This window comes from Carcharhinus amblyrhynchos, chromosome 7 (genome assembly GCF_965287045.1).
Source record: "Carcharhinus amblyrhynchos chromosome 7, sCarAmb.v2.hapA, whole genome shotgun sequence".
NCBI lineage: Eukaryota > Metazoa > Chordata > Chondrichthyes > Carcharhiniformes > Carcharhinidae > Carcharhinus > Carcharhinus amblyrhynchos.
In genome coordinates this window covers 50,673,360-50,696,555 of record NC_137330.1, presented here as the reverse complement: position 1 = coordinate 50,696,555, position 23,196 = coordinate 50,673,360, and the positions used below count along the sequence as shown (strand labels likewise).

General features: G+C 39.8%; 1 protein-coding gene across 5 annotated transcripts in view; it reads left to right on the top strand.

The window, feature by feature from the left end:
* dtnba (dystrobrevin, beta a) overlaps window positions 1-23,196 on the top strand; it is a 427,082-nt gene that overhangs the window by 280,910 nt on the left and 122,976 nt on the right. For all 5 annotated transcript variants that reach the window (XM_080192276.1, XM_080192275.1, XM_080192274.1 and 2 more), the window contains exon 12: window positions 9,590-9,679. In XM_080192276.1, the coding sequence (XP_080048402.1) occupies window positions 9,590-9,679 (90 nt within the window). The remainder of the gene's footprint in view (window positions 1-9,589; window positions 9,680-23,196) is intronic.

Here is a 23,196-nt window from a genome sequence, read left to right as displayed (position 1 = left end):
TCTCACTCGAGCAAGGCCATAAAATCCCATCCTTAGTGTATTTGAATTTCCAAAAGGCATTTGATAGGGTGTTACATAAAAAGTTACCACGTGAGATAAGTGCTCATGATGTTGAAAATAATATATTAGCATAGATTGAAGACTGGCTATCGAACAGGAAATAAAGTGTCAGGATAAATGAGTGATTTTCAGGTTGACAATGGAACTCATGGAATGCTGCAGAGATCAGTGCTGGGGCCTCAGCTACTTATAATCTACATAATGACTTGGATAAAGGAACAGGCTGTACTATAAACAAATTTGCTGATGGTACCAAGATAGGTAAGAGAGCAAGTTGTGAGGAGGATACAAATGACCTCCAAAGCAATATAGAGAGGTTGAGTGGGCAAACATTGACAGGTGTAATTTTATTTCATTCTGAAGGCGCTTGACAGGATAGATGCTGGAAGGATGTTTCCTCTCGTGGGGGAAATCTGGAACTGGGGGAATGATTTGAAAATAAAGTGTCTCCCATTTAAGATGGAGATGAGGAGAAATTTATTCTTTTGAGGGTTTAAGTAGAATTCTCTTCCACAGAGAGCACTAAAAGCTGAGCCATTAAATACATTCAAGGTTGACTTGGACAGATACTTGATTGCGAAGAGAATCAAAGATTGAAGGGGCAGAGAAATGGAATTAAGACCATAGTCAGATCATCCATGATCTTCTTGAATGGCAGAGGAGGATTGATGAGACGAATGGCCTATTCCTGCGCCTATTTCTTATGATCTTATGAATGTTTTGCTCCTAATTACAACCAAACGATGTTTGAATGTTTCCATTTTAACTCTGCCACTTGTAATCAGAAATCTAATGAGATGTACAAAGATACTGATATTTATTGGATTTCGAGGGAGGCAGAATTAACTGATGAATAACTGTTTAGTCAAATTTACGTGAATCTAAGGCTTTTATAACAAGAACAGGTTCATCAGAGCACATTTATATACTTCCAGGAAAGTAACTGAATGAATACAACATTGTAATCCAGTCAATAATTCATCATTTTATAAATTTACCAAGATGAATTGAAACTCATTGAAGAAAAGGTCTTTTTTGTCACAAATTCTTTAAACTCTGACACCAATAATTATTTTATGATAATATTACAGACTAACAATCAGTTCTGATTAAATGAAGTGAATCACGGTTGATCTTGTTCCCCATCTTTAATTTATCCAAGTACCTATCTTGTCATTGAATTCTAACAAAACATACCCTGCTGTGAGTCAAAGATCTCTTCCAGAAATTAAAATGAATTATTGTTCCTTAACTGCTCAGGGTAATATAGAAGACAATAGAATTACAGTGGTGTCTTGACTAAAACTTTTTAGTTTAATCATACTTTTTCAATGGGCATCAACTCTCTCAAGCTACAAATTATTCCCATATACATAAGTGACATATCATCAAATTATGGTTTTGATGATCGTCTGCCATAGTGTGCACCTTTTAATCAAAGACTCCATTCTGTAGGTTGCAGTTAATTATGTTGTGACCCAGTTTTGAAAATATATAAATTCCAACAAATGATCAGGGTAATCCGTTGTTGAAGTTAAACATGTTCACTTGCTGTTTGACTCGTGGAGCTGACATAACTGCAAATATCTGGCTACTTAGCTTGGATTTTCTAGTGGCAGCTGGATATCACAATCATAAATAAACTCCTAACCAATCCTAAATAGGTAGCACGATCATTGGATATTACGTGCTGTTTAAAATTCACTCTTTGGGAGCAATTTTAATCCTGCCCCGCTGTTGTAAACTGGTCACCTGGACAATTCAAATCACCAGGAAATGTTATCCCTTGAAATCTCCTTTCTTCCACTGTCTTCAGTTTCAGCCTGCTCTTTGGAGCAAGTGTGTCCTCATTTGAATGCATAGCTTAGCATCTAATAATGTCATCAAGGCTTGACAGCTATTTTTGTAGCAGGGCTTGAGTGGGGCAACAGTTGTGCTCTCCAGCAAAGTCAACCTACAAAGAAGAGAAGCCAGAGTCAGAAGAGACTGAGTGAGTTACCTCTTGACTTTTTGGCGTTACTTGAAGAGGCACGAGTGCTCCTTTGGCAACCTTGGGGAAAATTCAGGTTTCCACTGTCCCCTTGTTCAACTGCTTTCCACCACCTCCTTCCCAGCCCTCAGCTGGCAAACCCATCTCATGGTCCACCAGCCTGCCAGGAACTGTTCTTTGGGTCCCTCCTACTAGCTAACATTTGCTCCTCCCTGCTGGAGAGCTGCCACTTTTCTCAGGTTTCAGGTGGATAACTGACCAATGATGTGCCACTAAGGACCTAGGAGTTAAAAATTGCCCAGGTCTCATGCTGCTGAGCTCAGGAGAGCTTGTCTTCCAACCTGGTCCCTGCCCATTGATTCCCACCCTGAGTTACCATGGGCTTTTGAGTTAAGATGCCTAACGTTCTCTTTTCATAAAAATGGAAGAAACACTCTCTTCATCATACCTAATGAGCTGCCAAATAAGTCATTGGAATACATGACTTAAAATCATTCACTGCTTGAAAACACAAATTTGCGACAGGCAAGGAAAAGCCAGCAGTCAATTGTAATGCCTTTGTGATCATGATCCTTTGTAGCTTCTTGTACAGTTGCTAAACCATTTGCAAATATGTGGAAAAGACAAGAGAAACCACCCTTGACTCCCCTCAGTCGTGTAATACGCTGAGAGAGCCTAAAACAGTGGCCAATTTAGGACATTTCTCTCTGACCTTCAGAGGCATTTAAGCAAACTATGAGGTGCTGAGTAGCTCATTAGTTTCTTGCTTTTCCACTGGCCTACAACTTAACTTTAATAACTTGAAATGCCTTTCTCTCTCAAGAACTTTCCCAGCTCTATTATAACACAGGGCAGAGGATCCATACACATTGCACTCCACAATAATCTGCTCCAGCAGACCTTGACTCTGTGAGAAGAAAAGCTTCCTCGGACTTGGCCTAATAAATATTTTATAAATATTTCTCTTAAATTTCTCCTTCCTCCATCAACCTCAAATATTCTAAGCAACTGAACATTCATTCTTTCAAAACCACAACTAATCTTTCTCTAAAGTGCTGAACAACCAAGAGCCTTAATGCTAAGTATGAATTTTGTGTATATCAGAACATTTTTATCCCTGTCTTCCATGAAGCTTTGGTACAATACGCCACACATAGATATCATAATTGGATACAGTTCTTGCCTGGTATCAGTTGAAGCCTGCTTAATTTTATTTAGTGTAGTCTTAATGCAACCTAAAAGTCTGTACTTGCCTCCCCACGGTCTTGTCTCACAGCCCGCAGTTTTTCAATGATTTATCAGCTGTGGCTGCCAAACCTAATCCATGTTCTGTTAGTAGATCCCCGCTCATTGTATAAAAATGCTTCTAGTTTCCTGGACTCAAATGTATAATACCATTTAAAAAGAAAGAGTCACACTCAAATGCCCATTTCACAAATGTATTAAAATCCCCTGTGCCCTATTTATTTGATCTAAATTTTTAGCTCCCATATTCATTCCTGTTATTTGCAAACTTAACCAGAATAATTATTGCCAATCCATACTGCAGCATCATTACATTGATACCATAGGGATTAAATCAAAAAGTTCATAGTATATCGGATTTACAACAGAATAGTGCGGTATAAAAGAAAATTACTGCGGATGCTGGAATCTGAAACCAAAAGAGAAAATGCTGGAAAGTCTCAGCAGGTCTGACAGCATCTGTGAGGAGAGAAAAGAGCTGATGTTTTGAGTACAGATGACCCTTTGTCAAAGCTAAAAGGCATAGGAAGGGGAGATATTTATACTGCAGGGTGAGGGAATGAAAGTTGAATCATAGCAGTCTTTTCCCCTGGTTTCTGTGGCTAATAGCTACCCACAGAGAGAATAAAGGGTGTGAATGGCCAAATGGCAGAGAAGCTAAGATGAGAGGCTAAACTGTGACAGATGAACATGGTGGGGGAGGGGGGGAGGAATGGATGGGAGAGAAGTAAAATTTAGTAAAGGAGGAGAAAAGATAAGGGAAGGGGGATGAATTGGGGAAAAGAGTGGGGAGGGGAAGGAAAATGAAGGAAGACTAGAAATAAAAGGTAAACAGCAAAAAAAAAAGAAATAAAACAGAATGAAAACAAAGGGGCCAAGGTGGGGTAGAGCAAATCATGTGAAGTTGTTGAATTTGAGACCGGAAAGCTGTAAAGTGCCTGGCCGGAAGATGAGGTGCTGTTCCTCCAGTTTGCGTTGAGCTTCACTGGAACATTGCAGCAAGCCATGGACAGATGTGTGGGCATGGGAGCAGGATCATGTGTTAAAATGGCAAGCAACCGGAAGGTCGCAGTCCTGATAGCGCACAGACTGAAGGTGCTCAGCAAAGCGATCACCTAGTCTACGCTTGATCTCTCCAATGTAGAGGAGACCACATTGGGAGCAGCGAATGCAATAGCCAAATTGAAAGAGGTACAAGTGAAATGCTGCTCAACCTGGAATGAATGTTTTGGACCTTGGATGGTAAACACAGAAGAGGTAAAGGAACAAGTGTTACACCTTCTGTGATTACACGGAAGGTGCCGTGACTGACAGGAGAAGTGTTGGGTATAGTGGAGGAGTGGACTAGGTTCCCAGAGGGAACAGTCTCTGTAGAATACTGACAGAGGGAGAGAAGGGAAGATGTGTTTGATGGTGGCATGACACTGGAGTTGGTGAAAATGGCAGAGGATTATGCTTTGCATGCGGAGGCTGGTGGAGTGAAATGTGAGAACAAGGGGGACTCTATCGTTGTCTGGGAAGTTCGTGGCACAGGAGATGGACTGCACACTGCTGAGGGCAATTGTAGATAGGAAATCCACAGTTGAGGAAAAAGGAGCACATATTAGAAGCACCACTTTAGAAAGTGGCATCGTCAGAACAAATGCGACAGAGACGAAGGAGCTGAGAGAAAGGGATGGAGTCCTTACAGGATGTAGGGTGTGAAAAGCTGTAGTCCAGATAGCTGTGGGAGTCAGTGGGCTTGTAATGGATATTGATAGATAGTGTATTGCCAGAAATGGAGACAGGTCAAGGAGGGAAAGGGAAGTGTCTGAGATGGATCGGGTGAAGCGATGGAGGGGTGGAAACTGGGAGTGAAGTTGATGAATTTTTCAAGGTCTGGATGAGAGCATGAAGCAGCACCGTAGTAGTCATTGATGTACTGGTAAAGGACTTGGGTAGGCCTGGAACAAGGAATGTTCCACATACCCCATCAACAGGCAAGCATAGCTAGGACCATGCAGGTACCCATTGCTACTCCTTTGATTTGAAGAAAATGGATGAGTTAAAGGAGAAATTGTCGAGAGGTAGAATGAATTCAGCCACGCGAGGAGAGTGGTGGGAATTGTTCAGGCCTCTTTTCAAGAGAAGTGCTGTAATTATGAGATAGAAAAATAAAGAAAACCGATTGAGTAGGAAAAAGGTGAGAATAGTTTATTCAGCCAAATCAAATAGCACCGTAGCTCATTCACCAGATGATTGGTTGAAATGCCTTGATCCTGATTTTTTCAACTGTTTAGTGCTGCTCTGTTCTTTTGTATTTTATTGTGTTATTGGTTTTATGTCTTGGTTTTTGGTATATTGCAGTAGTTGAGCTCCCATGATATTTTCAAGGTGGCAGGATCCTGAATACTTGTATCAATTTATGCAGCAAGTATCACAGCACTTAAAGGAACATTCCGGAATTGAGAGAGTTGTATGAGAAAATATTAAGTAGACTGACATGATACTCATTGGAATTTAGATGAATGGGGGGGGATCTTCTAGAAACATATAAAATTATGAAGGGAATATATGAGATTGTTTTCACTGACAGTTGAAACTAGAACTAGGGGGTGTAGCCTCAAATTAAGGGAGAGCCGATTTAAGACTGAGTTTGGGAGGAACTTCTTCACCCAAAGGGTTGTGATTCTGTGGAATTCTCTGTCCAGTGAAGCAGTCGAGGCTACCTTGTTGAATGTTTTTAAGGCAAGCATCGATCAATTTTTGAACAGTAAAGAATCAAGGGTTATGGTAAGTGGAGCTGAGTCCACAAAAAAGATCAGCCATGATCTTATTGAATGGCGGAGTAGGCTCGAAGGGCCAGATGGCTTGCACCTGCTTCTAGTTCTTATAACACAACTTTTCTTTCATTAGGTTGAATTTTATTTCATAAAAGCTACCCAAACATTGCCTGTTCCTACACTAATAATCACAGTAGGTGTTGGAATTGATGTCATGAATATGCCACAGCAATAATGTCAATCTGTGCCTGTGAATATGTTGTGGCATTTGCAGGCTTGACGAAACAGTATTCCAAGCCTTGCGCTCTCATTAAAATTCACATGTCTGCTTGGTATTCGTTGTTGTTCTTTGTTCACGATTTTTATTTAAAAAAGAAAATGAACTTTTATTGTTTGGGACATATGCTGTAAAATTAAATATTGCAATTTTATATTTCAAGGTTTTAAAAGGTACATATACTGCAATAAAGGGATACTCTACCTTTATTCTTAATGATTAGTACATCATATTTTGGCTTACCTTTGCAAGTTAATTCAAACATTTAGTTGATTTTAAACTCCTTTAACCGTCAAGATGGTGTATGCTTGGCATTGTTTCATGAGGTGCGCACTTAAAAGTCCATCTACTTGCCAAAAATATTGCCTTCATTCTAGGTCAGGATAGTATTTCCATTTCACACATAAGCCACAATGTTTTTCATTATACGGGGAAATAATGAATATCCGGGAGTAAAGCTGAGGTGGTGATCTAATCAGATGGCACCGTCAAATGTGAGAAAGCAGCTTGAACAGTTTGCAGCAATTATCAGAGCATGAGACTAAAGATTGTAGTCCTGAAATCATCGTGAGGCATCAGTTTTATATTTGTAATTAATTATGTTTGTGATCTGTTATTGTACAGCAGTGAGTGCCAAGGGAGAAGCTGAGTATGATATCATTCATTCACAAAGATGGTCCTAGGATGGCTACAACGGCAAAGCAGTTTTGTTAATGAATGAGTAATTCAATTTAATGGTTTGGAGGGCTGCCAGACAGTTCCCACCCAGCGCAGACCCCAGTATTCCAATGCTATCCTTGCTTTTGACTCAAAGGTTAAAAAAACCTAGTTGTGTATTTGTACTTTGTGATCAGGCTCTGTTCTGTAATGATTCTGTTAACATGATTATAGTCTGATTATTCCAACAGTTATATAACATAATGCACGAGAGATTGGTAACCTGTAAGAATGCTGTATGTTAATTCTTGTATTGGTCTGCTTTTTTAATTTTCTTCAAAACACAACAGGTTTTCATTTTCTGGTAAACATAGATTCTCACTTTATTTAAGTTATTTTGCCAGTTTTCTCTTTTTCCTTAAGGTGTCTTCTAATTGACCATGCAACTGAGTGAGGCAGCACATTTGATGTCACATGAGCATGCACACTTACACTTTCAGCAAAGATCATTGGATACTGCAAGCCCTAGTCTTTTTTTCTGTACCCTACTCAGCGATGCTGAGACCAATAGGAGCACCTTGTTATTTGTCTAACTGAGGTTGGTTAACTTAGAGACTGGCAATTGAACCCAAGATAATCTTTGTCTGTGTGTAACCTTGCTCCTAGTAAATAAAGGTGTGGACCCATACACTTCTGGGCACAACACTTCCAGAAGGAAATATGGCCTTGGAAGGAGTGCAGTGCAGATGGTCAGAAAGCTGCAATGGCTCTAAAGGTTAAATTGATGTTTGTGTTTCCAGGAATATAGAAGGTCAAGGAATAATTTAAGGTGTTTAAGATTTTGGAAAAAAAATGGGAGATTGGTTCGAGAGACTTTCTGTAAATGGGGTAGCTGCCGACAAGGGATTATAACTTTAAAATCAGGGCCAAGTCTTTCAGGAGGGAAATAAGAACATAAGAACATAAGAAATAGGAGCAGGAGTAGGCCATCTAGCCCTTCGAGCCTGCCCTGCCATTCAGTAAGATCATGGCTGATCTGTCGTGGCTCAGTTCCACATTCCCGCCCTCTCCCCATAACCCTGAATCCCCTCGCTTATCAATAAGGAAACACATTAACACAAAGGTTGATCAAAAATCTGGGACTCCTACAAAAATGTGAGGTTAGTAGATTTTTCTTGGACAAGAGTATTAAGGGATATGAAGCTAAGGCTGATAGGTGCAGTCATGATCTTTCTGAGTAGCAGAAGACTCTCTGTGCTGATTGTACTCAATCTCCTGTTCCTATGTTCTACCCATGATGAAAGCTACACATTGCAGTAATCGCTCCACGATATTTTAAACTGTGGAGAAAATGGGATTCTTCAATGTTAATTGAACAATTTCCGATCCTGTATGCCATTGAGAAGCAGCTGTAAAAGCACTAAATCTCATATGTCGAATCAACTTTACACGGTTGTGCGTGATCGATGTATATTGTCCCTTTACTGCAACATTGCATTACCATAAAATCATACATAATACAGTACTTTAGGAAGCCTTTTGTTCCATCCTGTCTGTGTCTGCTCTTAGAGGTAATAACTAGCACTTTTGAATTCAGTCTTCCAAATTATCCCATAATAATCCTTTCACATAACATTCTGTACCCATATTATACTTTGCATTAACTCAATTCAAACATTTCAACATTAAACAGATTTCAATTTCACTTCTAGTCAAAGGTGCAAGACTGATTAGCAAACACCAGCTGACTTACAATTTTTGTAGGAGATAAGGTCATGCAGTTAGTAATATCGACACTTGCAGCCTCTGATTTTGACATAACAGTATAGAACAACTATTAAAGAGAGATGTCCTTAGTGAGTTGTCACATCTCTCACAATTCAGTAACATATGATCTTATAGCTGCATGCACTTCCAGCTGTCAGTTTTTCTGTTATAAATTCCAATGACACGTTTCATACTGGAAAATATCTAGCTCAGTTTGTCACACTTTAATTGCACCCTCCTGCTCAAGGAAATGGTGCAGAATTACCCTGGTGGGATGGCATAATGAGAAAGGAACTGATGCACATGGAGAGATTCCATTTTAAGTGCAGACATAAGAATCTGTAATGCACTTGTAAAATAGGGACAGAGTGCATGCATTTCAAAATGGAACCTAAATTGATACATGATGGGGCACTATATAAAACGTGTCATTCCAGTTCTGTACCCTTCAGTATCCAGTGTTGCCTAGTGACCATCTACATCAAAATACCTGCCAATCTATTGGATGATTATCTGCTGGCAAAATAGCCTATTTCAATTTCAAAATTGAAGGGTCCAGATAATGGAGCCATTTAACCCTGTTTTGATAAGTTCACCTTTGTCACGGATGCCCAGGTAAAAGCCAATACAAAGTCTTTTAGCACAGACTTGGTATAATCATCTAGGCAAAAGCTAAAGATTTTTAATCTTTTGTTGATTACAACTCTCAATATTTTTGATTTATTTTTATTGCAATGTCTTTGTTTTATTATTCTAGAATGTGAATCATGTATGTTTTTATTTTATTTCTTCAGTTCTACTTTTTACTTTATTTACCTCCATTGTCACTAGGTTACAGTACGGCCTGGACACGGCCAATCGGCTGGCTGATGAGCACGATCTGATAGCAGTCTATGTGAGCCGACTGCAGAATGGCACACGGTTAGTGTTTGTTGAGTTCCACATAGAGCTATACTGGGGAAATAAGTCTCTGAAATGTTTTTAAACATCATCTGTGCAATCCTCTTGGAATGACTGGAATGCTGTACTCAGGGTGGGGTGACGTGGGGAGGATGAGAAAAGCTATCTGAGTTCTCTTGTGCCTGGTAAGTTCTGGAACCATTGCATTCCTGATTGGTTTCCTGGTACCATTAGTATATGCTTCATGTGACAGGAAGTTAGGATTCATCAGAATTCTTCACTAATTTTTGTAATTAAACAGCGTTACTAGAACATTTTAATCTGGACAAAAGTCTCTGTAGTGAAGCTGATAGTTTCAAGGTGGACAAGGCCTTGCTTTTTGATTGCACTGCCCCAGAACACTTGTCTTTTGTCAGTTGTAATGGCTTATTGATCAGTTTTATGAGGTTCTGTATAAGAAGTACTAAAATTATCCATCACCCAGCAAGATATTCATAAATTATTCTTTTTTTCTTTCTTAGGACTCTGAAAATAACACACCCTGTAATATAACGTCTAGACTTCATAGGGAGCTGTAGCATTGAGTGTAATTTTTGAGTCAAGTTCATTGGCACTTAACCCTTCCTGGCATCGATAAATGGCTCTATTTAGGCGCCCCATCTTCTTGTTTAGTGTCCAATTAAATGCTAGAGAATAATAATGGGTATGTTACAGAATGGTTCTCAAAACAGGTTGATTAAATAATTTATCAGCCATTTTGAAGCTATTATGTGAAGAATACACTGAGTTTAAATATCACTCATTCCTTCCGACATAAAGCACACAGTATGAGCAAAGTTACTCAAAGCACATTTGAGTTTCCCTCAGTAAAATTTTCACTTCTTTTTAACTTTTTTGTTTAATTTTTCAATCTAGTTGCTGTTTTCCATTTTTAAAATTAAACAAAGCTTTTAGTCATGTCACACTGCATGTTCAGCATGTCCTCCTCCCTATGTGAGTACCAGAAGTGATGCTGAACCTTTGCACTTGTTACTCTAGATCAGTGGTTCAACTGAGGGATTCATTAAACATCGTTTTGCAGGATTTGTTAAAAATGATGCTTTGATTTCCTGCAATAACCCTGCACTTACACAGGAGAACAAATGATTCGGCATGCGCAGACTGTCTTAATCCAGATGTTCATATTTTAATTCCATATACCAGTGCACGTCCATCAGCCAGTGAGGTGTGTGTGTGTCTGTTGCTGCATATTAACACAACAGAATCTGACTGTATATTATCGGTGAGGAGTGTATCGACAGGTTAGACGCAGAGTTTTATTCTCATTGCCACCCACAGTATTTCAGCTCCATTGCAGCAATCAACATCGAACGTTGAACTGTACAGCCAGTGAAGTGGAATATAAATCAGAGAAAGTAGGGAAGCAAGCTTCATGGTACCGTGGTTAGATAATGTTTTGAGCCCTCTGACCTCAAAACTGATTGGGAGTGAATTAGAACTTTGATATATGGAGAATACACAGGAGAAATATTGAATTTTTTTTAATCAGAGGAATGGGAATCATATGGAGACTATAGTTATGGAAAGAATGAACCTGGAATGTTACTTTCTAATGATTTGCAGAAGTAAAACAAAGGGACATAGGTTCAAACTAGTGTAGTTCATGTCCAGAATAGCATAATAACTGCAAAAACCCTGGAATTCTTTCAGAAACAATTGAATCTGACAGTGGATGTTAGGCTTCTTATAGACAGGTGGTGAACAAGGAGTCCAGAAGTCAACCTTTACCCGGTTTTAGATGTATTCACGAAGTGAGACATTACAAATGTCCTCGCTCTACAACCCACCAGCCGTGTCAATAAGTATCTCTCTATACCTATACAAGTACTTTCCCAACGAGTGACCTCATCTGCAGGCACTTAACTATAATTCCTACAAATAAGGTTCCCTTCCTTCAAACACAAATTAAGTAATATTTTAAAACAACATCAAAGAAGAAAATGATATTTTATATCCTCGATAAAGCATTACATTACTAAACGCTCCTCTTCTAGGACTGGCTAATAATCTTTGGAGCACGCGCTACTTTTTATGAAACAGTCAGATAATTGATGACTTGCCCCAAACCATTTGATAAAAGAGAGTTCTTTTTACTTTGAAACTTTTGTTTCACGCCAGCAAGATCAATCCTTAAACTTTTCTCAATTATGTATTTTATAAAGTGAACACAATTCCACAAGAAATGACAGTCTATGTAACAGTCAATGGGCAAACTGTTTTCCATGCACCCTGCATGTAGAATTTCTCTTAAAGTATTTGGCAGCTAGAATCCTGTATTCACTGCTTCCACAAGAGAGTGTGTGGAATCTTCCAGCTGCATTTGCCCCAAAACCAGAAAATCACACCCAGGGTTCAACGGACCTTTGCATGGTCTGCCCGCAGCCCGCTATGATTCCCGTGGCGGACAGATGGGAAAATTCCACCCGATACTTTTGCATCTAAAGTATTTTTAACAATCCTTTTTATTTTCTTAGCTTCTCAGGCTGAACGGCAACGTTTCCCATTTTCACCCATCAAAAATATTACAAAACTTGCTGCATTTGAATATCTATCAGGAAGATTGGCATGAGAAGTCACTAAAAATAGCAAATTTCATGTTCCTTCGATTACACAAGTATGGAAACCTAAATACACATTTCTCCATTTTTTTAAAATGTGTTATTTGCCCTTAAAACACCCTCAACCTTTGGGTGCTTCACCGTAATACTTAGTTCCAATGCATCAAATGAGCATCTGGTCTTGTCTGAGTGCATAACCAATTCAGCTGACCAATTAAGCTTCACAACTGCTCTGTTTCTTGTTTAGATAAGACCATATCTTTCTATGATGATCTGGCACGATTAAAAGGGAAGAGCGTAACATCCTTTAAATAGATTGCTGATTCGAAATTATTCCAGATACATTGTGCTTAATATCTAACCCAATATATTAAACAGCACCTGGAGCTCGAATTTAAATTCCACATTAACCTTATTATTAACACATTTCTCAAATCCCACAGCACCATCCCATAAGAAATCTTCAACGTGCATTTTGAGGATGCCTGGATGTTTCCCTTTTGGTTTACTATAAGACATTATAGAATCTGCTTTTGGTTGAACACAGCCTATGTTCCGCAAAGCAGATCTAACCAATGACAAAAGTTGGGGTGATCCTGGTTCTGGAACAGAGGCATTGAAAGTTGAGTAATTTCCCGCTTGTCATACATATTAACTCCACTCTGATGAGGAGCTTCATGGAGTGGAGTGTTGATGGAACACAGCATTGGTGCAATGACTTACTTGACCCCAGTTTACACTAATATTGGCTCTGTGATAAATCTACTGATGAGCTTGAATGTTGTCATGCAGTAGATGTTTGTCACAGGCGATGCCTCTACAGCAAAAATCCAGTAAATTCAATGACAGGTTAGGTGCTCCAATATCAATGTCCTCTCTCACGCTAAAATCCCCAGTATCGAGGCATTGGTTATGGTTAATAAGTGATATTGGATGAACCACATCATCCACATGCCTGACGCAAGACTCTCTACTCCAAGCTTAATGGCAGCAACAGATTACCAGATGGGCAGAGGAAACATTTCTGGGATGTCCTCAAAGCTTCGCTTATAAAACTGCAACATGCACATCAATTTGTGGGAATCTCGTGTTTGAGACCAAACTTGAGAAAACCACCTGTCAAAGTGACAACCATTTTGAACATCTCTCATAGGCTCATGTGGAGTCCAAGCACAGACAGTGGAAGGAGTGTACCAAAATCCAAGCATCTCACCCACTTCATCAAACACTACCTGCCCCACCAGAAGCAGTGTGTACAGGTCCAGCACTGGACTTCTCAGTCTCGTCTGTACCCCTAACCCCATAGTGGAGGGAGTTCATCCTCGGTCCCAGAGGGAAGACCGACTAAAAAGGCAACTACGACTTTGGAATAAACACCTCATCCTCTTCACCCAGTCACTCATTGAAACCATGTTCCATTGTGCCTCCGTGAGTCATTTTCTTAAATGCTCAATACTGAGGATGAAGGAAATCATCCACAGTATTGAGAGTGCTGAAAATACTTAGCTGGTCTAGCAGCACACATAGAGAAACAGGCTAAATGTCTCAGGGTGGTGATGACCTGAAACATCAACTCTGCTTGTTTCTTCATGGATGCTGCTGGACCCTCTGTGTGTTTTCAACATGTTCTGTTCATAAGCCAGCTTTTAAGGTATTTTTCTGCACTGGTAATTTCAGCATAAAATTCCAGAATTAAGTGTTAGAATTCTATTCATTAACCAGTGAAAGCTTATGAAGTCTGTTTTTTGGCTTCTTTTACCAGCACCATAGCAAAATAAAGAAGCACCATTTCACCCCAGTAGTTTAAAAATTAATTCTGGTATCTTGTATCACAAAAAAGTGACAATGACATTTTCTACATCTGTGTCTTTATTTTCAGTTGAACATTTGTAAAGTTTGGAGATGCTTCTTAGTTGGTATGAGGTTCCTGCTCAACAGCGACTGTGGTATCTTTAATTATGATGTGGGTATGCTGGCGTTGGACTGGCGTAAACACAGTAAAAAGTCTGACAACACCAGGTTTTAGTCCAACCTATTTATTTGATAATATTCTCACAAGCTTTCGAGGGGTTACCCTCTTCGTCAGGTGAATGGAGAGTTCTGGCCTCAGACAGAGCATATAAAGCACAGACAGTTTAGAGATTACTGATTAAAATGCGAATCCTTACACCTAACCTGCTGTTCAAGACCTGAAGTGGCTGACAATGTGAGTGGTAGGAGCACTGATCACAGTTTAAAGAGATGTGTATTGTCTCCAGACAGTACAGTAAGTGAGGTTTTGCAAACCCAGGCAAGTCACGGGGGTTACAGATAGTGCGACATGAACCCAAGATCCCTGTTGAGACCGTTTCCACCCTAAACATGTTAAAGAAGCCATTCCCTATGGACAAGCCCTCCGTATACACAGGATTTGCTCAGATGAGGAGGATCGTGACAGACACCTCCAGACCCTGAAAGATGCCCTCGTAAGAACAGGATATGGTGCTCGACTCATAGATCGGCAGTTTCGATGCGCCACAGCGAAAAACCGCACCGATCTCCTCAGAAGACAAACACGGGACACAGTGGACAGAGTTCCCTTCGTCGTCCAGTACTTCCCCGGAGCGGAGAAGCTACGACATCTTCTCCGGAGTCTTCAACATATCATTGATGAAGACGAACATCTCACCAGGGCCATCCCCACACCCCCACTTTTTGCTTTCAGACAACCACACAACCTCAAACAGACCATTGTTCGCAGCAAACTACCCAGCCTTCAGGAGAACAGTGACCACAATACCACACAACCCTGTCACAGCAACCTCTGCAAGACATGCCGGATCATCGACATGGATACCATCATCACACGTGAGAATACCATCCACCAGGTACATGGTAAATACTCTTGCAACTCGGCCAACATTGTCTACCTGATACGTTGCAAGAAAGGATGTCCCGAAGCATGGTACATTGGGGAGACCATGCAGACGCTACGACAACGGATGAATGAACATCGCTCGACAGTCACCAGGCAAGACTGTTCCCTTCCTGTTGGCGAACACTTCAGTGGTCACGGGCATTCAGCCCCTGACCTTCGGGTAAGCATTCTCCAAGGCGGCCTTCACAACACACGACAGCGCAGAGTCGCTGAGCAGAGACTGATAGCCAAGTTCCGCACACATGAGGACGGTCTCAACAGGGATCTTGGGTTCATGTCGCACTATCTGTAACCCCCGTGACTTGCCTGGGTTTGCAAAACCTCACTTACTGTACTGTCTGGAGACAATACACATCTCTTTAAACTGTGATCAGTGCTCCTACCACTCACATTGTCAGCCACTTCAGGTCTTGAACAGCAGGTTAGGTGTAAGGATTCGCATTTTAATCAGTAATCTCTAAACTGTCTGTGCTTTATATGCTCTGTCTGAGGCCAGAACTCTCCATTCACCTGACGAAGAGGGTAACCCCTCGAAAGCTTGTGAGAATATTATCAAATAAATAGGTTGGACTAAAACCTGGTGTTGTCAGACTTTTTACTGTATCTTTAATTAGACAGAAAATAATTATGCCTTATGTTGTTAAAAAACAACAGCAAAATCTTTAATTTAAAAAAACCACCAGCTACTTCAGTTATTACACAGCAATTCCAAAGGTCTTATTAAAACCTGTGTTCTTTGAGGGATTATAGCAGTTTCAGAGGCAGGAGTCTGCACTGGTTTCAAGCATGATTAATTGTGGCTTCCAGACATGCAGTAAAATTAACATGAAGCAGAAGTATTAGATTTAAATTCCATTTTTGCTGCCAACTTTTGTTCTTTTTGAATGAATAATTAAATTTTAAGGAATATTTGGCAACAATTCAACTGAGCTGAAGAAACACCCTCAGATTTATGTAACATCAAGGTGTATTTTAACAGGTACCTTATATATGTAATGCACAGCAGACTGGGTGGCAATTTTGAACAATTTGATATGGTAATATCTGAAAATATGCATAACGATTATAGCTTGAGCAGCATGGAGTGTTATTTTTTGATTTTCTGGGTCTTTTCTGTCATGAACTTTTACATCATCAGATTGAAAGAATATCCTTAATTTTTAACAATTTTATCTGAATCAAATTTCATTTATTATGACATGACTTGGACAGAAATCAAAATGGTTGTTCTCCTCCTCTGCACTTGGGGCCCTGAGGAAAGATATTGGTATTAGGTGAGGAAAGAAAGGAAGAGGCTCAAGTTGAATATGTATTGATTAGGCTGTTGGGCCTGGTTGCTGTGCCATATAATCTACGCATATTCTGACGAATTTGAGAAGGTATTAATAGAGTGACACTTGAGCAGTCAATCAATCAAGGTAAAATAAAAGCAGCGCCTTTGTAAAGGCATGAACAGACCGTAAAAATACCATGGATGTGGAAGTCCATTTGGCCCAATTTAGCTCATCCATATAAGAAGAATCTACAGTCTCCACCCCACTCCCATTCAACAGCCTTTTCATGACACAACAGTTCTTGTTTCCAGTGGTTTACTTGGCAGTGTTATCTCTCTGTGGGTTGAAGAGCTTCATCCAGTCACTATTGTCCTACTCAAGTCCACTACGATGTATTGTCCCATAACTTCAACGTATAAGGAATGGTTTTCCAAATCAGAAAGAGATGGAAAAGGTGCGGTAGCGAATGGAGAGTCCGGCAGACTCGGGCACGTTTTGGGCAAAATGTTTTGGCTGGCAGGTGGCCAGGGCGGGATCTGCTCAACAGGTCCTTTCTCCTTGTGGCAAATCACAGCCGCTGTTTATGAAGGGATGAGACCAAGAGCGACTCGTGGCAGGAAGAAATGGGATAGGGGTGGGAAGGTACTGTGATCACAGTGGCAAGGATCTCACGATTGGGACCTAATGTATATCAAACATATAGCAGTAAAATTCTGGTGTAGATTTTCCCTGTTTGTGAACACAAGCAAGTAAAAGGTAGGGACAGGAAGATGATCAGGGTTTGAAGAAAGCTTGATCCAAGCTCAGAAGGAGAATGCACAAGGACAGCTTGTGGCTAAATTGTTTGTGAAGCTAGACATCTCACTAATGTGATGAAACAAAGCATGCTTGTTATTTGAAAGCATTGTATGAAAGCAAGTTTTACGATTGAATTATGACATTGATCAGAATTGGTGCTCTGCGTCTGCTGTGAAATAATACAATTAACAATTGGAATCAGGCCTTGTCTTGTTGATGTTTTCTCATGAGAGTCTCTATGAAAAACAAAAATCTCTAGTTTAGATCATAGTGAATACCTATGTTACACCTTTCAGTTGTGTTTCTAACAGTGTACCCAAGAAATTAACTAAGATCACATGCACAGCTTGTTAAAGGCAGCAATGTTGAGTTAAGTTATAAAAGATATGAGGATTTTGATTGCAGCATACTGTTAGATTAAGTGAAATGTGTATTATATTAGTAAATTTACACAAATGCTGTCAAACTATTTCAGATGATCGTTTCATAAGAAAGAGTTTATTTTAAAAATACGCATCATTGTATTTCTTTGCAAGCAGACATAAATGTGAAAGCTCTTGCCATCTTTAGTTGACACAAATTGATCTATGTAATTCATAGCCTTCCTCACCTTAACATGATAATTTTGGCTTAGTTAAATAATGGTTTGCTCCAGGATAATGATATGCATTAAAGTGTGGTCATATGATCTACTGGCGCACTAACTACAAACAGGGAGCTGAGTCCGTAGTCCCTCCCGTCAGTATACACCCATTGCATCACCAGGATCTGTGTCTTATCGTCTTGGTGACACATTGCAACTAGGCATCCCACAGCCCTAGGCTGGACTGCAGGGGATTCTCGAGGAACCTTAGCTTCTAGAATTGTGATATGCAGACTCCCCAGTGTGTGGGCACATCCTACAAATAGGTTAAATAATCACCGCTGCGGAGTGGGTTCAGCTTGACAGAGTGAAAGGTATGGAGCAGAGTCCTGTAGGCTGCTGGTAATCACTTTAAGAACGTTCTGGCAACTTCTGCAACATAGTTGGACTTCGGATGTCGGGGCTCCTGCCTTTCTTCAGGATTTAGACCATAAGGTCGAGAAAGAGATGTAAATGCTGGGAATGTCTGATTTTCCAAACCATGTCCTGGCTATGCAGCCAATAAAGAAATAGAGAGGGCATTTCACCCTTAAAAAATGGCAAGACTCAAATAGGGCAAGTGAAAAACTTTACCTGTTGCTTGATGCAGTGACGACACCAGCTCTGGGTAGAGATTTGTCACCATGTTAACAATGTGGATTTAGAAGCTCCAAAGGTGACAGCAGAGATCCTCCTGCAGCCCCGGCAAGGGATAATGTCATGTGTGGCACTTGTGGCCTACTTTGACTTTCCATAATTGGCTTGTTCAGCCCAGAGGAGTGCAGTAGATGATGTTGTCTGACCTCACCAACATTCTTAGGCATGTTATGATCACAGCAGATTTTAGTTGCAGAATATTGCAAAATCCCAGAGGGAAATGCAAGGTTGCCCACAGGAAATTTTGCTTCTGGTCCGTGCCCTTTTTTATATTCTGAAAATGAGAATGAAATGTGCTGATCTTAGCAGCAAATAACACTTCTGAGATTTAAAAAATTAAAAGTAAAAGATTTATCAACAAGAAGAAAAGAAAATTTAAATACAAAGCATTACAGTGTTAAAATTAGTTTTACAAAATACTTGCCCCAAAAGATTGCCTCCTTGGTCAAACCCATAAATAAACACCTTTAAGGCAACACTCACTTATAAATATTTAGGTATAAAAATCCAGTAACATCGCCCAAGACAAAATTGCTGTCACTCAACCTTCTTCCACTCTATTGTGGAAATCCAAGAACTTCAGAGCAAGACTCCTTTTTGCATCCAGTCTGACTTGTCTGGATGGCTGATTCAGACTTCCCCTTCTGCCGGCACAGAGCTGTTTGCAGAAGATATTTCCCACACAACCAACCTCAAACAGCTTAACAACTCTCCTTACACATTTTCTTTCTCTTTCATCTTCGACTCCTTCATTCTTGGCATTCTTTTGAACCGATGCAAAATATAAATATCTTTCATGTTTTTCCTATTGCCCCATTATTGGGATCAAATAAAATTTAATAATCTTTCCTTGTTTTACTTATGAAACATCTGTAAGTTGTAAAAGTCATCGACTCTCTTGTGAAGTTTTACAGCTGAGACATAAGGTCCCTATCTCCTAATGCAAATTCCTAAACTTTACGGTCAGGTAGTTTCATAAGGCAGCACCTCTACTCTTTTTCTCTCAAATCTTCCAGACAAATGGACTCCATTAACCTTTCCCCAGCTTGACCAAGTCGTTTACACACACATACACACACGGCTTCTTTACAGAGTGTCACGATATTCCCTTCCAAAAAATAACAGCTATTCTTGCAGGCTGCTTTCCCATCATCTCTCACTGATGGAAAGATACCAATAACTAATTAAGTATCTTGTGTTTATAACTGCATGAATCTTCAAAGTACAGATTTGCATTTTAGTCTTATGTGAGACTCAATCCATTCTGTTCAGTATAATCATATGCATAATTTGCTTATTTCCTTCTGACATTGACTCCAATTTATTGATTTGTATAATTAGTGAATGTGATTGTAGTCTATCACTAATCAGGCATTTGAATACATGAGGGAGAACATCAAATCATTGTTAGGTGCAAACTCTTTCATTTTCAATACCTATCACACTGAACAAATAAAGCTCCCTGCCTTTCCTATCCTTAGATCATTCCCTGACAATGCAGATTGCAATAAATTTTGTTATAAAGCTATTTATTCATTCCATTTTCATCTAGTTCAAAGAATGGAAATATAATTAACTGCGAGGCCTTGTATGGGACAAGGAAAGAAAAAGCATCTAATCAATGGTGCCTGTAATCGGCATGTGCTGTTTCCATGAAACTACCCCACAAACCATTCACAATCATCCCCTTTTAAGATGCTGTGCTTGCATTGTTGTTAAAAACGTTGCTGCTGCTACAATGAACAGGGTGTACAGAGCAACTAATGTTTAGGGATGTCACTCAAGTGTAATATAAAATTTCAGAAAGAATAAGGAAATTAGGTTATTTATTTTTGTTACCTTTGTTCATAAATACACCCCAATTTGTGACCTATGGTGAAACAGAGGCCCAATCTTTGTGGCAAAAAATAAAGTTGAGACCGTCAGCATTCACCGTCACTTAAGAGTAAATCGGACAGCAACCCACGTGTCTGCTTATACACAGTTTAAACACAAATCAGAATTGCTGTTTGCATTTCCATGCTTCCTCCTAAGCTTCCCTGCACTGATACCTCACTAAATGTTTTGCCATTCTAACACTTGAAGAGTGTGCAATCACTGTTTAATCCATTAACATATCAGAAAACATTGAGACTTCCATTCAGATGTGAATGATTTTTCACTGGCATAATGGGTCTTAATTATTGTAAAACAACCTCATTGGCACTGAAAATTTATTTTCTAAAGTTTGAACTCTCATTCTTTCAGACCTTAATCATTCTTGGGGACTAACGAATGTTTTTAACATTTTTAATTTCTTCATCTCTTGCTCTTAATCCCATCTTTATTTCACTCCCTTTATTTAAATTTCTGTACGTGATTTGATGTTGAACAAAGCATTCTAGTTTACACGCTCTGGTTAGACTGATTATCTCGATACAGATTCTTCAATCTTCAATTCTTGCTGGATCTTTCCCTTCTCTTAACTGTATTTTGAGCACTGGCTCCACAGGCTGGATTAAGAGGTGCGGTGAGTTAGATTGTGGCCTGTGCGCTGTATGTTATAAAACACAGCTCTACCCTATGTTCCATCATCCAAAAATTTGTTGAGGAGACACATCTTTGCTTGCCCTGCTCACGCAGATCCCTGTCATTTGCTGCATGGGTGCAAGCCAACAGACTTGTGGGCAAGTTTTTTTTTACTCAAGGGATGTGGGTTCACTGGCTGGGCAAGTGGAAGTGAAATGAAAGATGTGAGTCATTATCATAGAGATTGTTCATCTTAATGGGTGTGACATCATTTCTGCGCTCATATATATCCTAATGTGCAATTGAGTGAAAACTTACTGTACCCTTAGGCTCCTCTGAATCCACTTCTACATTTTATGAAATGAGCACATCATTCATTCTATTTTTAGTGAAGTTAACTCATCTTCAGGTCTAATTCGCTTAAGAGTAAAGGACAGAGGCAAACCTTTATCTGATATGAGAGTGAATTTCCCTACTGCTTTTCATTACCACAAGACATCCCAGAACACTTTACAGTCAATTAAGTACATTTGAAGTGTAGTTAATATTATATAGAAAACATGGCATAAAAATTGTGCGCAACAAACTCTCATAAACAGCAATCTGCTCAGAGCCAAATAATTTTCTTTTAGTGTTCATTGAGGATAAATATTGGTCAGGAAAGCTTCCCTGACCATCTTCAAGATAGTGTCATGGGATCTTTTAAATTCACCTGAGAGAACTACCATAATTCCATTTAACACCCTGTCTGAAAGATGCCACCTCTCACACTCCATTCCTTCCCCAGAATTGCACCAGGATGTCTGCCTGGATTTTTCTTTTGCTCCAGTCTCTGGGGTGGGACTTGAAACCTCAACTTTCTGACTTGGAAGCGACTAACTAAGCCATGGTTAGGAGAAAGGTTAACTTGCTCTAAGCATATAGAGACAGAGTAATAGAGTCTGGGGATACTGCATTTACTGATTGAAGCAGCAGTTCAGATTTGGTTCAACTATCATTAGCTTAGTCCTACCATAATACTATCAGTTCAATCTCCATCGATGGTTTCATCGATGGTGCCTGTTTTTAATTCAGGTGAATATTATTTTTATTCCAATGTGTCCTGAGGGATGTTGAACCTTGAAGGATAGGGTGTTTTGAGGTGAGCACCTATTTTGTTCACGATTCTATCTTGAGGAGCTTTAAAAAGCCGTGCTTCACCTGTGTTTGACAGTGAGTTATGCACCACCCTGTGATTCAGGACAGGTATATGTTTTAAACTATTTACGGTCCATCTGGGAACCCTGAGGAATGAGGTTACGGAGAACAAATGAGGGGTGGGATCACCACTGGATATAAGCAATTGGATGAAAATTAAAACCATTCATTTGGAGGTAAGGAGCCAGTGTACTCGGCAAGAATAGGGTAGATGAACATGTCAGACTTGATGCAAGACAGGATTTGGATAGCAGAGTTTGAGTAGCAGGATGAGCTGAAGTGTTTAAATAATATAACATAGGGTAGAACACAGGCCACAATTCAATGCCGTGTCTCTCAGCCCAGTCCGCAGAACCAGTATTCAAAATACAGGTAAGTGAAGTGAAAGATCCAGCAATAATACACCACTTCTGTCCCACATTTGCTGCTGATAGACTTAGCAAAAGAAAATAATTTCAGTAACGCTGAGTGTTATTCCTCATTGTACTTGGAACTGTGGTTTTGCTCTTAATTCATGTGGAATGAAAGGGAAGGTTTTCTTTTGTTAGAGTAGAGAATGGGACTTAGAACCAGAGGAAGATATGGAAATTTTGGGCACATGGTTTTGAGATGCTGAGAATGGGACCTGGAGTGAGATGAGAAGTATTGAAGTTGTTTAGAGTAGTAGAAAAAGAGCCTGGGGTCCCAGATTAGGACCAGCTAGAAGATAGCTGTGGATGAAATGGGACATTTCGTGATTTATTTTCTACAGCAAAAAAAATTACAAATTAAGACTGGGTTCTTTTTGTGATTAAATAAATCTTTAAAAATTACATTTGGGCGCCGCACCTGCGCAAGGATATTTTGGCCTTGGAGGGAGTGCAGAGGAGGTTTACTAGGCTGATACCGGAGTTGAGGGGGTTGAGCTATGAGGAGAGGCTGAATAAACTAGGCTTGTACTCGTTAGA